Source organism: Camelus ferus, chromosome 8 (genome assembly GCF_009834535.1).
Source record: "Camelus ferus isolate YT-003-E chromosome 8, BCGSAC_Cfer_1.0, whole genome shotgun sequence".
Classification (NCBI taxonomy): Eukaryota; Metazoa; Chordata; class Mammalia; order Artiodactyla; family Camelidae; genus Camelus; species Camelus ferus.
Genome location: NC_045703.1, coordinates 43571484 through 43588066, shown reverse-complemented (window position 1 = coordinate 43588066; position 16583 = coordinate 43571484). Strand labels below are relative to the sequence as shown.

Sequence of the window (16583 nt, the reverse complement as noted above, 5' to 3'; positions counted from 1 at the left end):
CATGAAAATGGCCTCTGATTTTGTCCTCGCTCAGTTAGAATTGGGTTAAACTTACCGTTTTTATCTGTTGCGTATTTGAAAACACTTACTTGTTACTGCCGCCTTCCTTATCTACAAGTGGCCATCTGTTTTAAAAATTACCAAAAAATTGAAACATAAATTTTCTAAAGTACACCGAAACAATCTCTAAGCATGATTTTTTTATGTGGGTAAAATGCTCTGACAACTCTCTAAAATTGCATAATGTATCAAATTCTTTTTCTGGTTCATATTTTAAATGGTTGGATAAATGAGCCTCTCTATTAAATGCTTAATGTTTGAGTTTTCATAATTATGCTTCAATTGGTTGTCTTCTACTAGAAAGTATGCCAGGGATTTTGTTTCTCTTTCTCATCACTACCTCTATGACTAGAAAAGTTATAGTTTTATAAATAGATAAATTTACACATTTAGATACATTGCCTTCTGATATAGAATATTATAACTAAGAAACCCTTATTTATCTAAGAAACTTTGTAATGACTTTTGCTCTTATGTAGTGTGTCACACATATATTGTGTATGACTTAATCACAAATATGTTTATTATAAATACACCAAAGCATGGATATTACAACAGTATTGGATAGTATCAAAGTTAAACAGTTTAGTATATAATATAGTTTCCTCTTAATACACAAACTTGTAATAAAAATAATGGAAAAGGAAAGTATTTTAGCCTCTTACGATCTTTATTTTTATGGGAAATTGTTAAGTTTCTCAAGACTTTATCCCTCACTGGGAATAATATATGTAGGTATATTTCTCATGTTAAGAAAATTTCTCTGTATTTTTGGTTGTTGTGTAAAGAGATGGTTTGGAATTTAATTTAGTAAAATTCTATAGCTGAGGGTATATATAAGTAAGTTTTTAGGCTAAGAAAAGGGATATTGCATCTTTCAAAACGCAATGTCATTTTAATTTAATCACTGTTGAATTATTTCCAGATGTATGCCATTTTTTCATTGGTTCTGTATTATTTTAAATGCGCAGCATGAATACATTAATAATTCCAAACACCAATTTGACATTCTTTTTCAGTACAGTAAATGTTTGTGTATGATACCATGGTCACATACATCTACTGTAGAAATATCTTTGTGCATATATAGTGTATGGCACATATATATATTCACATAATATATGTATGTACCTGTGTACCAAGAAGATATAGTGACTTATTTACAGAAATTTAAGTGTCATTCTGCATATATTCTATATTAACCTAATAGATCTTTATGTTTTGTATCTAAAGAAAAATAGTCAATTTAGTATAGAAGTTCTATACACAGCTGTTCCATCTGTCATGACATTTAGATGGTATTGGATGATATTATGCTTAACTGCATGTTGAAAATACACAATCCATTTATTTTTCAATTTTTTTGGCTATAAAAGAAATGTCAGCATGTTATTTTTTCCAAATTATGTATTTTAAATTTTATTTTCTATTGCATATCTGTCTGTTTAATTGCATGGCAAAAGATATCTAACCAATGCATGGGCAAATTGAAATACAAACCAAAAAAACATAAATTTTATTTTATTTTGTTTTATTTTTTAACGCACATTTTTCTGCTTTATTGAATGTGACAGAGTCACGCTTTTCATTCACCATTGCTTCTCTTTTTCCACTGTCTGTGATTTGCTTGCCAGGAGGAGCTACTATTCTTACTCCTACTACCTGTAAGTAGAAAATGGGTGATATACGACTTTACATATGTTAAAGATGCAGTATCCCTTTTCAAAAAAAAAAACCAAAATCCAAAAAACCCCAGAATGTTTGCAATTTTGGTAGTGTTTCAAAAATATATTTTTTCTGGACTCTAAAACTATAACGTTTACTTATTAACATATTTGTTAATCTTTTTAAAAAGGGATATTGTATTTCTGTATGTTCAGCTATTTTTAATTTTTCTTTACAATTTTCCGTAAGTAGCTATAGACTACAGCCCAAAACATCATTTATTTACTTAAGTCAAACTTGTACCTTATCAATATGATACCTCACTCATCTGATAAAGTAGAGATAGTGGTTGTAATTCACTAATCCCTGTCTTTACATAACACTGTTATATTGGACAAAGTGACCCAAGTGATGTTTTCATAGAAGAACATTCAAAATGCCTTTGCAGAATGCAAATCAGGTAGGTCTGGCTGTGATAACATCTCTCTTCCCATTTCCAGGAATCCAGGATGAATTATAACTTCAGAACACGTTTGGTCTGACCATACTATGCTCTTGTGGAAGTGGATAAAATCATAATGTTGCAGTGACAAAGAAATTAAAAATTATTTTTGGAGAATAAATTTTGAGTTTGTTTATAATAAATAGTGCAAACCAAGACCAAAAAAAGAAAAAAAAAAAAAAAAGGAAAGAAAACCTGTCAGCCTACACAAAACAGTATATAGGTATCACATATCTCCTTTTTTCTCTTCCAAAGTCTTAGCTCATCCTATACTTAAGAGATGCTACTCTGAATAAGGAAGGAGAGTAAGGGAAGGAAATAGAGTCCACTCTATTTCCCTGGTCATTTTCAGTTTATTACCTTAAATTCCAGGGTATTCATTCAATCCAATGGGACATATAACCCACAGTATTTATTTCACCAGGTAAATTTAAGCTAGCTTTACAACAAAATTTGGTAAGAGTCTCAATGACTATAACAGAATTCTGCCAACATTTTAAATATTATAAACATTTGGCTTCTTAAAATCTACTAAAACAAGCAGGTGTAAACTAACAGCACTCCAAGCTTATTGTGATGAATCATAATATCCTTGTTAAATCATGTGTGATGAAGCCAGAGGTAATTAACTGTACCATTTCATACAATGATGGAGCACTTTTCCTCTTTATAGCCCATCCATATATCCACCTGCAGAAGTTTATACTGTTGGCTGCTTTGATAATGAAAGTCATTTGCACATCTGTCAAACTCAAGTAGTTGCAAAATGATTTGCTTAACTGTCCTGTACATTAAATATGCCGGTTGCTCAGAGGGAGACAAAACATCAAACATACAGGAATCAATAAATATTTAATTATGAGAAAGAACATCAATAAGCTTACCATTATCCATCCATTTATCTGTAATATTAGAATGGGATTGCCTTTTTAGTGGATGGGTAGCATTTCTATATTCTAGACTATGTAGTAGCTTTTGATACTTTGTTGTAATACTTAGGGTTACTGGAATTATCAATCATAATTAGACAAAATGTCACATACATATGTTTTTAAAAGCTGCTTAAACAGATCTAGTAAAGCTAATCTGAATTAAAGATTTTTTTAAATAAAAGTAGAAATAAATTAGAGTAAAACTTAAAAGAAAACCAGATGTAATCTTTGAGCTAACATTCATTGGCATTGTCATAGTAACTGTCAGTTCTTGATCAAAACACTTAACTGTAATGTTGATTTTTATTTCTTTTGTAATAGTGTGAATTAAAGCCTACCTCACAGGGTTGTTGTGAGGATTAAGGTCTAAGAATTAGAGCCATGCGTGGTTGGCAGATATTAACAAAGGTTACATATATTCTCCCATAATTTGTCAATTAACAGGTTTGTGAATCTGAAAAGTAAAAGTCCTTCATTGACATGAAAAATTTTACCTGTCATGTATTTGACAAATTCATTACTTCTTGTTTTTCCTCAATCACAAATATTTTTAAATTATATGTTTTAAAGTACAGCCTCTAAATTTAAACATGTCTTTTCCATGTACTTCAAACTGCCCATCATCAAAATTTTTACATTATTTTTAAACCAAAGTTCAAGTTGCCTTATTTTTGTCTACTGCAGTCCCTCAAATTTTTTGAGGAATGAATTTATTCTTTCTTCTTACCCAAGAAACAAAGATTGGAAGTTATTTCTTAAACTTTTTTTTAAACTGTTTTAAAATTTTAAAATGGCAAAACATTTGTGCTACATTCACATTCTTCTCAAATTTATACAACTGATGTTTAACTCCTAGACTGATGAGTGCTTTACATTATAGTACAGACGGTAATGTGACAATTTAAAAAAAAGGTCAGCAACTGGATATAGTATAAGGGCTTAGGGCTTGGAACTAGGTCATTCTTTACTGCTTATTAGATAAATTTTAATCTTGGGCACATATTTTACCTTGTCTGAGCTCAATGAGCTCATCTGTACAATTAGAATCCTCATGTCTTTTTCAGTGTGCTGATCTGAGAATTAATTGAGTTAACAAATGACAAGTGTCAAACATGTAACAGGCCTCATTCATCCATTCAACAAGTATTTACTGAGTGTCTGCTTTGTGCCAGATACTGCTCTAAGTTGTTAGGTATATACAGATGGTCCTTCCCTTTGTGGAACACATAGTGGGGAAAACAGTTTAAAGGATATGTGAATGATAATGTGATGAGTGTTATTATAGGCAGAAAACATGGTGCTATAAAAACACCTACCAGGGAAACTTAACCTGAGGCAGATTGTATTGGGTTCAGCTGGAAAAGTCTCTCTGATGAGGCAGGACAGAATGGAAGCTAACCAGATATTAGAACATTGAAAGAACATTGTAGGTCAAAGAACAGATATCCTATATGATAGCCTAAAGGTAAGTTTGGAAAGTGAAGCCTCTAGACTAAAATATGATGTGTAACTTGCCCCATACAGTAGTTCAAAAAATAGAACCACTTGAAAGAATAAGGAAATTTGACATGAACATTCAGATTCATGGCTTCTCTTTAAAAATAATTTAAAAATTAGAAACTCAAATCTGGGACCAAATTCCAATAAGTCACTTAGGCCCGTTGCCCACTAAATTCCTCTCCTGTTATTCACAGTCCCTACCCTTCCATGCTGTGTCTCATCACTGGCAGCAGCACTATTTACGTTCCTTGTCTGACAACTATAAGGGCTTTATGGTGTTCTTACCCTCAAGCCTAGAAAAAAGAGATAAGAGAATGAACATGAATAGAGCAGATATTGCTACTATGTGATGGTGTTGGTGATAGTGGCTGTGATGGTGTAGTGGTAGTGGTAGTGATGGTTGTGGTGGTAGTCTTGTTGCACTTTTGTCATTGTCTTCCTATTGATAGCACTGTCAATATCATTATTGTTACTTCTAGAAAAATTAATGCCATTTCCATCTCTAAAACTTAGTTTATGACCCTCTTACTTAGGTATCTGTCAGATCTGTTGTGTCAGTATGTTGGTTGTTGTTCGGTATGAACCCCTAAAGCCAAGAATATAATTCTCAGAGAAAACTATCCTACACATGAGTATCTCAAATCACTAGATTAATTTTTAAAGGAAAAGCCTTTGGACATAAACACAATTATTAAATGAGTCTTTTTAAAAAAGTATTTGTAGTATATTTACTCTAGTACAGATACTGATGAGAATCAGAAGAATTTGTCCAAGGTAATAACCCAGCTGAGAAATATTCTTAAAACAACTAGAAAATATTTCCAAGGCAGCATAAAGTGCTGCCATAAATTTAGAATATAATATAATCTGGCTACTACAGGCTTTAGAATGTCTTTATTTCTTTTTAGAGTACCTTATTAATGTGGGGTAAATGTTTCATACACCTTTAATAGTTTTTTTATTGCATGTTTCATGTGTAACATTGAGAAAGAACAACAGTGTATTTCACATCCTTGATATGTAAGATAAAGATGTCAGTGTTTGAGTAGCTCAACAGTCTAACTCTGCTGATTTCAAATCCCCTAAGTCATTTGCCCTGCTGCATTTGTAAGGCCTTTTTGTAGTTGGTACTCTCTAAAACACATCTTTAGGATCTGACCATGTCTAAATCCAAGATTATGATCACTTGTATAAAACCTCTAGAAAGCTTTTTTCAAGCTTTTCTCAAAGTGCTTTTCTTACAAAGCATTAAATGTTCTCATATATTCCTGAGTTTTTGCATTATATCTAGCTGTGGCTGATTCTGCAAGTTTCCAGATTAGGTTTGGATTAACATTATATATACATTGCTAAATATGTTAATACTACACGCTGCATCTTTTCTCAATAATAAAGAGTGAAGAATGGGATTTCTTTGTCTGTTTTACTTGGATGACGGTAGTAAAATAAACTTGAAAAAGTAGTCATGTTATTCCCCAAGAATAACTTCTAAAAGTTGGTCAAAAGTATTAATCATCCAGGAGGAAAACCAAAATTTAGCGTTTGCTTAAGTTTTCCTTGAGCAACTCTACTAGGATGTATTTATTTACTATTTTAATGAAGTATAGTTATGCTTTATGATAATTTATTTTAATGATAAAATACTAGAAGTGATGATGCATTTAAATTGACAGCTTAAATGTTGAAATATCCATATGACAAGTAAAACAATTATATAGCTATCAGCAAATATCGTTTTAATGTCAAACTTAATTCCTGAAATTAGGACATGTTCTTAGAGTTTCTCAGACAAATCTATATCCTTATCCTTGGGCTTTCCTGAACTACTGACTGCTGGTGTCAACTCCCCTTCAAACCTCATACTAAGGTTTCCCATTTGTATTTGTCTTGGCAGCAAGCTTGCCAAAAAACGCAAAGATGCCCTGGGGAACACCCGGCAGGAGATGACTCACATGGTGAATGCTATGGATCGAAGTTACGCTGATCAGAGCACTCTGCATGCAGAAGACCCTCTTTCCATCACCTTCATGGACCAACATAATTTTAGTCCAAGATGTAAGTTCTCCATCAAAATCTTAATAAATAATTTTTAACACTTTTTAATTCCTCTCAATTCAACACATTACCTTTTGAATAGTGGGAGGAAATAAGAAAGAGACATGAAAGAAGCAGCTAGAAAGAGAAAAGGTGACACAGAAAATTATGGCATTTATCAGGAGGCTTATCTTCAGTCTTGATATTGGATTTAGTTAACTTCAAACTGTATGAAATATATTTTTATGTTATAAGAGATATTCATATAGCACCCAGAATGAATCATTTGTTATTGCTTTAAGTTAAAATGCTTGATTGTCTATATAAAATTAGTTCCTGTCAAAAATTATTTATAATTATTTTGCTAGTTGAGTCTTCTTTGTGTGAAAGAAAGTTCCTTTTGAGATAAGAAACATCATAATTCTTTCTGGGAATTACTGGCATGGGAAAAGTTATTCTATAGACTTCCTGGAGAATTTCAGTAATAAAAAGTTAACAAGGGGAAAGAGGAATCTACATACTCTAAAGTATCTGATGTGAAGTCCAAAAGTTTACTTGATTTGAGGGGTTGGCAGGGCAAGGTGAAATCCATCTGTCTATCCATCTATCCATATTAAGAATTCCTAATGTTGATCTCTGAAGGCAGATCTTTTAAAATATTTCCACTGAAGTGCCGTTTAATGGCAGACAATTTGAATAATTGCCCCACAAGCAATATTATTGCTTATCCTCAAATTTTCTATGCTTTTTAAAATACCATGTTCTTTAGCACTGTGTTTATTTTTTTTTACTTAAATTTAAGTTAAATTACCAGTCTCTTCAAATCCCCCCTGTAAAATTGATACTTGAGGCAGGCAAATCATATTTATCCTTGGCCTTTTGTATACAGAGGCATTCTGCCACAGATCCTCGAGGTTTGCTTACTCAGAATGGGAAGAAACACATGTGTAAGGAAAGAAGTAAACAATAGAAGTATTATTTTCTATACAAATTATAAACATATGTAGTGGTAAGGTTGAAAAAATAAAGTATTTGCAGTCTGTATGCATTTATGTCTTTTCAGAAAAGGAAGTTTTTTTCTGAAATGTTCAGCATGGTGAAAACTTTTAGTAATTGTTGACCATCATTTTCCCTGGTACATATCTACACCAAATTATTAGTTAGAAATGCTGTATGAGTCATTTTGGAATTTAATTTTAATAATGATAATTTGATCTATTTTATTTTTATTTCACTGTAAGATAAATGATAGAGAAAAACATAAAATACTATTATTGTTGAAAGTAAGTTTTGCTAAAAATATACATGTACATCTCTCTAACCACTTGATTTAATAATCGATCAATTAAGGACTTGAAAGGGTTTTTGTTTCCCAAACTTTTCTGTCTATTTCTATATTAGCACCTTATTAGGAAGCTTGAATTTGGTAGTGTAACTACAAATATCCAATTATGAACTTGGAGAAAGGATTAAATCTATTTCCCACAGTTAACTAAAAAAATTTATTTGAATTGAATATGAGATAATACTTTCCTAAGTACCTCATGCTTGTTAGATTTAAAATGGATGATTTTCTTCCCCTGATTTCATAATCTTTATAATGTCAAGTTGAATCTTCTTGGCTTTTTCTATTGAACTAACTACTGAATTATAATTATAGATGCACCTTTCCTAGTATTTTGAGATAACCCAAGCTGAAAAAGAGAATTTTACCCTTCTAGTTTATAGTAATCAGAGAAAGTTCAATAATTATATTTCTTAAGGAATGATATCTCTGTTTTAAAGGGGAAAAAGGAGTGTAAAATACAACTTTAGGGCAATATATTCCTTCATGAGCTTTGTTTTCCTACAGTGCCCAATGATCCACTTGTGCCGACGGCTGTGTTAGGTGAGGCCCTAATTCTTTGTCATCTTTTTTTGCATGGATCACACCTCCTTGCATGGATTCTAGCTTTGCCTATACAGTAATTATTTACAGTGCAAGAAGCAGCTTGATCTCGAAAATATAGTCTTGGTTTTTATCAGAAACCAACTATGGTCAACCCAATTAGATCTAGTGCATTTCAAATTAGTAAGATATGCTTTTTCAAAACAACATATTCTATAATTATTGGTTCTGTTAGATTTGAAGTGAAAGTACAATGGCCCTTGATATATGACTAATGGTTCCACATGCAAGTTAGTAGAATGAACCCAAATGCACACACGCCAGGGGCCAGGACTATCTGAATAATTTGTTTATATATAAAAATCTACCTGATTGTAAGGGATTGTCTAAGTCCTCCTGATTATATAGCAACTAAGGAATATATTTCCAAGTGAACATTAGGAATGTGTGCATTTGCTGTAGGTTTGTCTTTGCTAAGAATTTATAAGTGCAGATAAATTTGCTACAACATTGATACAGAATTTTGCATTATATATTTACCTTTCATGATGAGTGTTATCTTTTAAAAAAATTTGGACTAAGCTAAGATTTACCACTGTATAACATCTAAGTCAACTGGTATTTGCTAGTGATGAATAAGACCTTTTCAGATCTAAAATAAATTAAATTAATTTTTAATTTAACTATATATTTAAGAATAGAATGAGTTTCATTTCAATTTGTACTCAGTTCCTTGACTAATTGTACACCAGTGATTCATGATCAGCTTGCTTGTACATTCACAAGTTGTCTTATCAGTTTGACCCCAGTGCTTTTAATATTTAGGATTTAACCAAAGACATGTAGAAATTGCCAGATAAATGCATCTTAAAAGTTCCCAGTTCTCATGTTTTATATTTAAATTTCTTTGAACATAAAACTTTAGCTTACATTATATTCATGTTTTTATTATCCATGTATTCAGTATTTAATTATATTTTTAAAATATATTAGAACAATGCAACTAACTCAGTTAAGCAAGATATACTTCTTTTCCACTAAAATCATTACTTAAACTTATAATTGTTTAATATAAAGATATATTCTGAAAGAATCTATAAGTCAGTGTTTCCTGTTTCTGATTGCTCTCTTTTTGATGTCCACACCAATAATGGCAGGGAAATGGGCTGAGGAATTTGCCCCAATGGATGTAGGCAGGAGCCAGGAGTCATGATCTTTGGGAGGCATCAAATGCTTCTGAAGATGTTATCTGCTGTTTTGGGCATTGTAGAATGCTGTCAGCATCAAACTAATAAGTTCAATTCAACTCAATTATTAAAAATTCAAGAAAAAATTTAGTTACCTGTTAAAATTTCATTATAGTAATATACAAAGAACATTCCAAGAACAATTTTAATAATTCTTACCATACCGTTTCCACAGAATTTTGTAAAGGGAAGATGAGATAATGCATAAAGTTTAAAAGATTACTGTAATAATTTTTCCCATGAAAAAGTATATTTATGTTTAAGAAAGGCTAGAGTTAACACAATAGAGCTATAAAATCTGCTTATTTAAACAGTCATTGTACATTTTGTATCATTTTGAAAATCAAACTGGTTGATTTTTCAAAATATTTGTCCTTTAAAAGCTAAATAGCTCATTAATCATACCAGATTTAGAAATGGTTTGTTGCATTTGTCATCATTCTTAGAGTCACTGTGTTTACAGTTGTTTTGCATCCAGTTGATTTTGTATTTATAAAGCAATCTATGAAATCACTTCAAGGATTGTTTGGTATTAATATCTGCTTACTGATTTAAAAAGAAGTTAGAAACTTTCGTATTGATTCATATTTTTGTTTTCTGTGTTTTACTGCTTCATTGGGTTAAAGTCCCTATAACTGGTAAGTGTATTGCAAAGAACTCTAGAAAACCTTTCCATCAAGGAAATATTTGAAATTATTCTTAAATGTATAATAAGGATAATGATTAGTACATGTACTCTTAACTTCTAGTCACATTATTAGGTAATTTAATGAGGCAGAAATGTATTGAGATTAATAATTCATGTGTGATTATTTTAAAAAAATACTGCTCATTGTACTACTGTATTAAGGTTAATGCAAAACAGAAGGCACTGTCTATTTCATATTGGTACATAATAATGTAAGATTTGGAATATGGGTAATTCTAGGTTTATCACTGAGCCTTTCACAAATGTAAATATTCCACTGGCTCCAGCAGGTATGATGTGAGCTCTGGGGCTGCTTCATAGAGCACTGACTTCCTTAATTCCAGCTTGGGTGATTGCATTTTTGCCTCTCTGACGTTCTGTTCTCTTTACATCTCATCCTGAGGTGTATATTCTGTGATAGTGCCCAAATCAGTGGCTTCTGAATTTAATTTTGCTGGGGAGATGTATGTAATCTTTATGTCAGTCTACTGATTGCAATATTTTAGCAAAGGTGGATCAATTGAGTGTAATCTCATGGATAAAAGAGGAAACAAACACTCATGAACCATGTTTGCTAGCAAATGCTTGGGTGTAGAGGGATGGGAAACCAGAGTAAAGGGCATTAATTCATTTGGGTGTTTTTAGGTTACAACAGAATCCAGTTTTAATTTTTTTAATACAATGTGGAATTTTAGAAGTGAAAGCAAAAAAAAAAAAGAAAGAAAGAAAGAAAGAAAAGCTTAATTCAGCCTAATAAGAGAAAGTTAAGTAAATGCAATCAAGCTAAATTACAGAAGGACACAAATCTGATTGTGGGGTTCTTTTTTTTTTTTTTTTTTTCCTTCTCCAGGAAGAAAAAATGTTTATCATGGGGACAACAATTCATTTTTTGCCATATCCTATTTGTAGAGTTGGTGATAGAACAGGCAAATGTACCAGCACTTGAAATATGTTTAACTGTTAATTAAATATCGTTCTTTACAGTATGCATTATCATTAAAACAAAAGTTCCCCTAAGAGTGTACTTTCTCTTCTGTTAATGAGTATGGCAGTATAATGTTTTCCAGAGTAACACTCCTTAAAACATTTGTTTTTTATTAGCATGGTAAGTTTAAATGTGATAAATATTAGCATGCTTCTTCTCATTGTAATGATTAGTACTATGGTCATTAAAATAATATTTATTTTTCAGAGGTAAAATGTTCTTGTTCTTTTCTTCCTTCTAATGACAGACTTAAGAGTTTCTTTTCATGCTAAGCTAACAACACTGCTGGGATGGGACCTACACTTAAATGTGGGTGGTGAGGGACTTAATAGATTTTAACTAATTCATTCATTGAAATATTTATTGTTTGACTGCTTTGCACCAGGCACTAAGAATAAAAAGAAAAATATGACTCTGTCTCTACACCCTAAGCATTGAGAGTTTAGTGAGGAAAATAGATCAGTAAAAAAATGATTAAAATCCAGAGTTAAGTGAAATGAATGTAGGAGAACAGGAGGCCATGGGATCATAAAGCAGGAGCTATGTATATAGTCATCCTGGATGGACCAGGGAAGAATTCCAGAGGAAATACCTACATATTTTGCCCCAGAGACATACCCTGGTTTCTTTTATATAGTAGCCAGAAGAGTCAAAAAAATATCAGCAATAAAAACAACAACAATAATAATTAACCACGGGAGTGGAGACTGAGTACAAATGTACATGTAAGCTGTCTAGCAGGTGTAGTGGGGACAGGGGATGATTCTGTAGAGTGTTTATATTTCCCAGGGAGTGTATCATGCTAAAAAGCCCCAGGTGTTAGAGCATATTAGGATCAAAATGTCAAGGACAGCCCTGTGGGGATGGGTTGCCAAGAGGGAGGCTGGGATATGTGTGAGAAAGAGTTTATTCAACTTAGTCAACGATGAAAACACCTCTCCAATTGACAAAGTGATCTTCTGGTCCCACTCTCTACCACTATAACTGGAGATACAAGAAAAAGTCAGAACTCAGCAAAATCTCCCTCTTATACTTTTTAAAAGCAGATCAGATGTCTCTCTACATCTCGCAGCATCTGTTGTCTTCTTCATACACAGATAATATACTCTGACCTCCTGCCTTGAGCTGAATTAAAAGGCTTTGTCTTGATGGGGATGCTGCCCTAGGTCTATTCTATATTTCTTTCCCTTCTTCCTGTTATCAGAAAGATCTTAAGATCTTAAAATCTTCTTTGCATAGATATATATTAAACAAGGTAACTTTGTCTTTTTTTTAATCTTCTGGAATCTGAAAAATGCCAGATGAGAACCACAGTGCCACAGCAGAGTCCAGTCGTCTTCTAGATGTACCTCGCTACCTCTGTGAGGGGACAGAATCCCCTTACCAGACGGGACAGCTGCACCCAGCCATCAGGGTAGCCGACTTACTGCAGCACATTAATCTTATGAAGACATCAGACAGCTATGGGTTCAAAGAGGAATATGAGGTGAAAGTTTCAATATTATGTTGAATTTTATTTCTAACCATGATACTCAGTGGAATTTAACAGTTTTTCCTCTCTTTAACATAGCAAGGAGTGGAATACTCTGTAGACTCTAATCCTTTGTCTGTGAGTGTACAATCAGGTGTGCATAGGAGAAGGTGGGTAGATGGGTTGGAAAAATAGATACTTCCTGGGGCTATAGCTGGGTCTAAATTAATTTTAAGAAATAAAAAGTATTGGATTCCATAATATATTTTACTATGCTATTTAAAAGCCACTTTGTTAGACCTTTTATTTCCCCCTTCAAAAATCCATAATAGGATGCCTCGAGTCCCGTTGGATCATTAGACGTTCTACCATTTGAATGACTTAAGCAGCAGATAATTCTCTGCCTCTTTGCTTGTTGACCCTCTGTTGAGAAATAAGATCAAGCTTCGTGCCCTGAATGTACAAATTTGTCACTCTGAGTTTTGTTTTGTGGTTTACTGGTTGAGGGTGGATTGGAAACAAAACAAAGCACTGCAAATCCGGACAACAAAAAGAAACCCCAAAAAAGGACACGAGAAATTCTTTTTTCATCTATATTTCCCCTTCCTACTCAAACCAAAATACCAAGATTTGTACTACAAAAGAAGTGGTTTAAACTAAACATCCCAATAAGCATAATGTAGCAAAAAGGAAGCAATTCCTTTGCCACTTTTCACTTACTGAGAAATATCAGTCAGGGGCATAGCTGGGAGCCACCATACACAACACACCATTGTACGTATGCATTTAAAGTGAAAGAACGCAAGCAATATTTGAAAGACCATCTAACATACATCCAACTTCATAAGGAATCTTCAAAACTCTACATTTTATTTACAGATTCCTTGTATACTTTAGTTTGGGAGTGAGTAAAATTATCTTTGAATTGTGAAAGTCGGTTTTAGATATATTCCGGAAACACTATGCTGTGGTAACTAAATAGTACAAGGAATGACAGTCTTCTGCCAGAGCTAGTTCTTTTTGTTCGTTGCATGTGTATTCCTGTGTACCTCACTTCAAAGATCGCTGATTCTTTGAAGACCCCATTTCCTGTGTTGAGCAAAGTTTCAGTTTTTCTGCAAAAAGAAATCTATACCCATGTTTTAAATTGCTGCATATGGTAATTAAGCCAATCAACAAATTCATCTGTTCCAAGATTCTTGGAGATGGTGACTCTTTAATTTTATATAGTCCCTCGTTGTTGAGACTCAGTCATTTTCATGATCTTCAAATAAACTGAAATGTGATGTATTGCACACGATTTAATGAATAATTATGGGGGGAAAACAGGTTTTCTTTTTCCTGTTACAAATGCAAAAAGAAGCATATTTGAAAGATGCTCATTAAAAGTAGTCCTGAAGTTTTTGATGTTTTCTCTACTTCCATCTCACGAAGTTACAGCAATATTAAATTTGATACTCTCAAGGTCCTTTTTTTCCCTAAAGTTGTTTCTTGTCCTTAATGTGAACTCAATCCATTCCAAGATGAACAATAAACAATCTTTGAGGCCTGAACATTGAACTTGTTTACTGTTATAGGACTCCCTTCCTTTCTGAGAAAGTGGCTTTTACTATTTTGGTCTTCAGAACAGACAGACCTGATTCAAGAAAAGGAATTAAATTCAGTGTGCTTGTTAATTTTGTTTTTTTCTAGAGCTTCTTTGAAGGACAGTCAGCATCTTGGGATGTAGCTAAAAAAGATCAAAACAGAGCAAAAAACCGATATGGAAACATTATAGCATGTAAGTTCTCATACAATTCTTGGTGAATGTAAATACTGTTTGTAGCAGACAGAGTAATTTGCAATTCCTCCTTATATTAAACTTCCAGAAAATCCCAGAAGGTGGCACATCTGTTTATAAAGTAATCTATTTAAGATTAAAACAGCATTGGCTATTGGCCATGACTCTGAAATTGTCATTATCCTCATTAACTAAGTTGACTCAGACTCTTCGCCCTGTGAAGATAACGTGCTGTTTGATTTTATGTTTGCACATAAATGCATGGGGGTATCATTAACAGCTGAAAATACTGAAATAATGGAAAAGAAAGATTTTTCTCAGTGATAAATTACTATAACATTTCCACCACGCATATTCCAGGTGGAAGTGTTACTCTTTCCACATACTTTTATTTCTTCCTTGGAGCCAGTGTCTGAACCCCAGTAGCTCCAAGTTATTTATTATTAGGGACTTCCTCCCAATTAATTCTTCAAGATGTATATACATGATATAAATAAATTGATTATCGTATGAAACCATGGGAGCAGTAAGAAAAGTAACAGTTTAGTTTGTTAACTAGCTACTGATTTACTTTGACCACTCTAGTCTCAATTTAAAGTATTTTAAAGGATCTTATGAATACATCAGAATTTCACCTTGACTCTCATGACATAAAAAGTTGAGAGCAGGGATTCAGAGTTCACTCCCTAGTTCTGTGGGTTTTTTGCTGTAATGTGCAGGAAGAAGGATCCTACCCGTTTAAAATCATGCCTAAGAAACAAATTTAGGAGTTAGAGCCAGTTTGGTTCTTTATGGCTAAATGAAAATGATAATTTATCAGATGATGGTTTATCAGACATTATCATATCCCCTAAAAGCTTCCTAACTATGAAGATGCCAGTCACTGAGACTTTATTAACAGAATATTATCATTGTAATATGCAATGAGCTCATTAAAGTTCTTGTGTGACTTCAAATAATCAGTATTTAAGGAAATTTTGATAGTATACTATGGACAAGCTGCTGTTAACCACTGAATTGTTTTTAGTCTCTACTAGGGTCATTGTCTCAGAATGGGGAGATATTTACTAGCTTTTATTTTATCAATTGAAAATTTTAGATGATCACTCCAGAGTAATTCTGCAACCCGTTGAGGATGACCCTTCTTCAGATTACATTAATGCCAACTATATAGACGTAAGTATTTTTACAGTTCAGTGTGCCCAATTTGTTGGCTTATATATGTGAATCTTTTTGCTTGTTATTACCTATAAAGTGATTGCTAGCTTTTTAAAATAAAGAACAAACTGTACACTTTTCCTTGTTCTACGTCCTAGTACTTACTGACGTTGTTGTGCTTTCTTTCACACCTGACTTTGGTTTGGGCTGTAGATTTGGCTGTACAGGGATGTAAGTACCACTGTATGTAAATAACAGCACCCTATGATAAATATTTAATGTAATTACTCTTAATTACAGTTTTACTAATGCTTACTACTAGTTATCTCTGCATGCTTCACCTAATTAGCCTCATACAGTATATCTATGTTCATTTTTGTAACTCCTTTACATGTGTAAAGATCTTTTTTACCTCCTTCCCTTCTTCTATGTTTAGAAAAACAGGACCATTTTTAGCTTTTGACAATTTATTATGTACTCGAGTTTTATTTGTTGATGGTTTCTGTTTCTGGCTTTTATTCCTACCCCTCCCCAAACATATGTGAGAAGCTGGATAGTATGATGTGTATTAGTGTTTCTGAAATTTTTACTTTTTTACATTTGACTTCTGATGTTAAAAATGGGTAGGGAGACTATTTTGTGGTGTGTGGTATTGGTTTGTAAAGTATTAAAA

The 16583-nt window shown here is 32.8% G+C and overlaps 1 protein-coding gene across 7 annotated transcripts in view; it reads left to right on the top strand.

Moving 5' to 3' along the window:
* The window catches only part of PTPRK (protein tyrosine phosphatase receptor type K), a 510442-nt gene that overhangs the window by 469688 nt on the left and 24171 nt on the right, over positions 1–16583 (top strand). For 2 of the 7 annotated variants that reach the window (XM_014564475.2, XM_032484874.1), the window contains exons 15-20: positions 6554–6714; positions 8546–8581; positions 12803–12987; positions 14665–14752; positions 15852–15928; positions 16124–16141. In XM_014564475.2, coding sequence (XP_014419961.1) covers positions 6554–6714; positions 8546–8581; positions 12803–12987; positions 14665–14752; positions 15852–15928; positions 16124–16141 — 565 coding nt within the window. Of the gene's footprint in view, positions 1–6553; positions 6715–8545; positions 8582–10454; positions 10467–11366; positions 12781–12802; positions 12988–14664; positions 14753–15851; positions 15929–16123; positions 16142–16583 lie in introns of those variants that run through there. The other 5 variants (XM_006190873.3, XM_006190872.3, XM_006190871.3 and 2 more) reach the window with 4 other exon arrangements.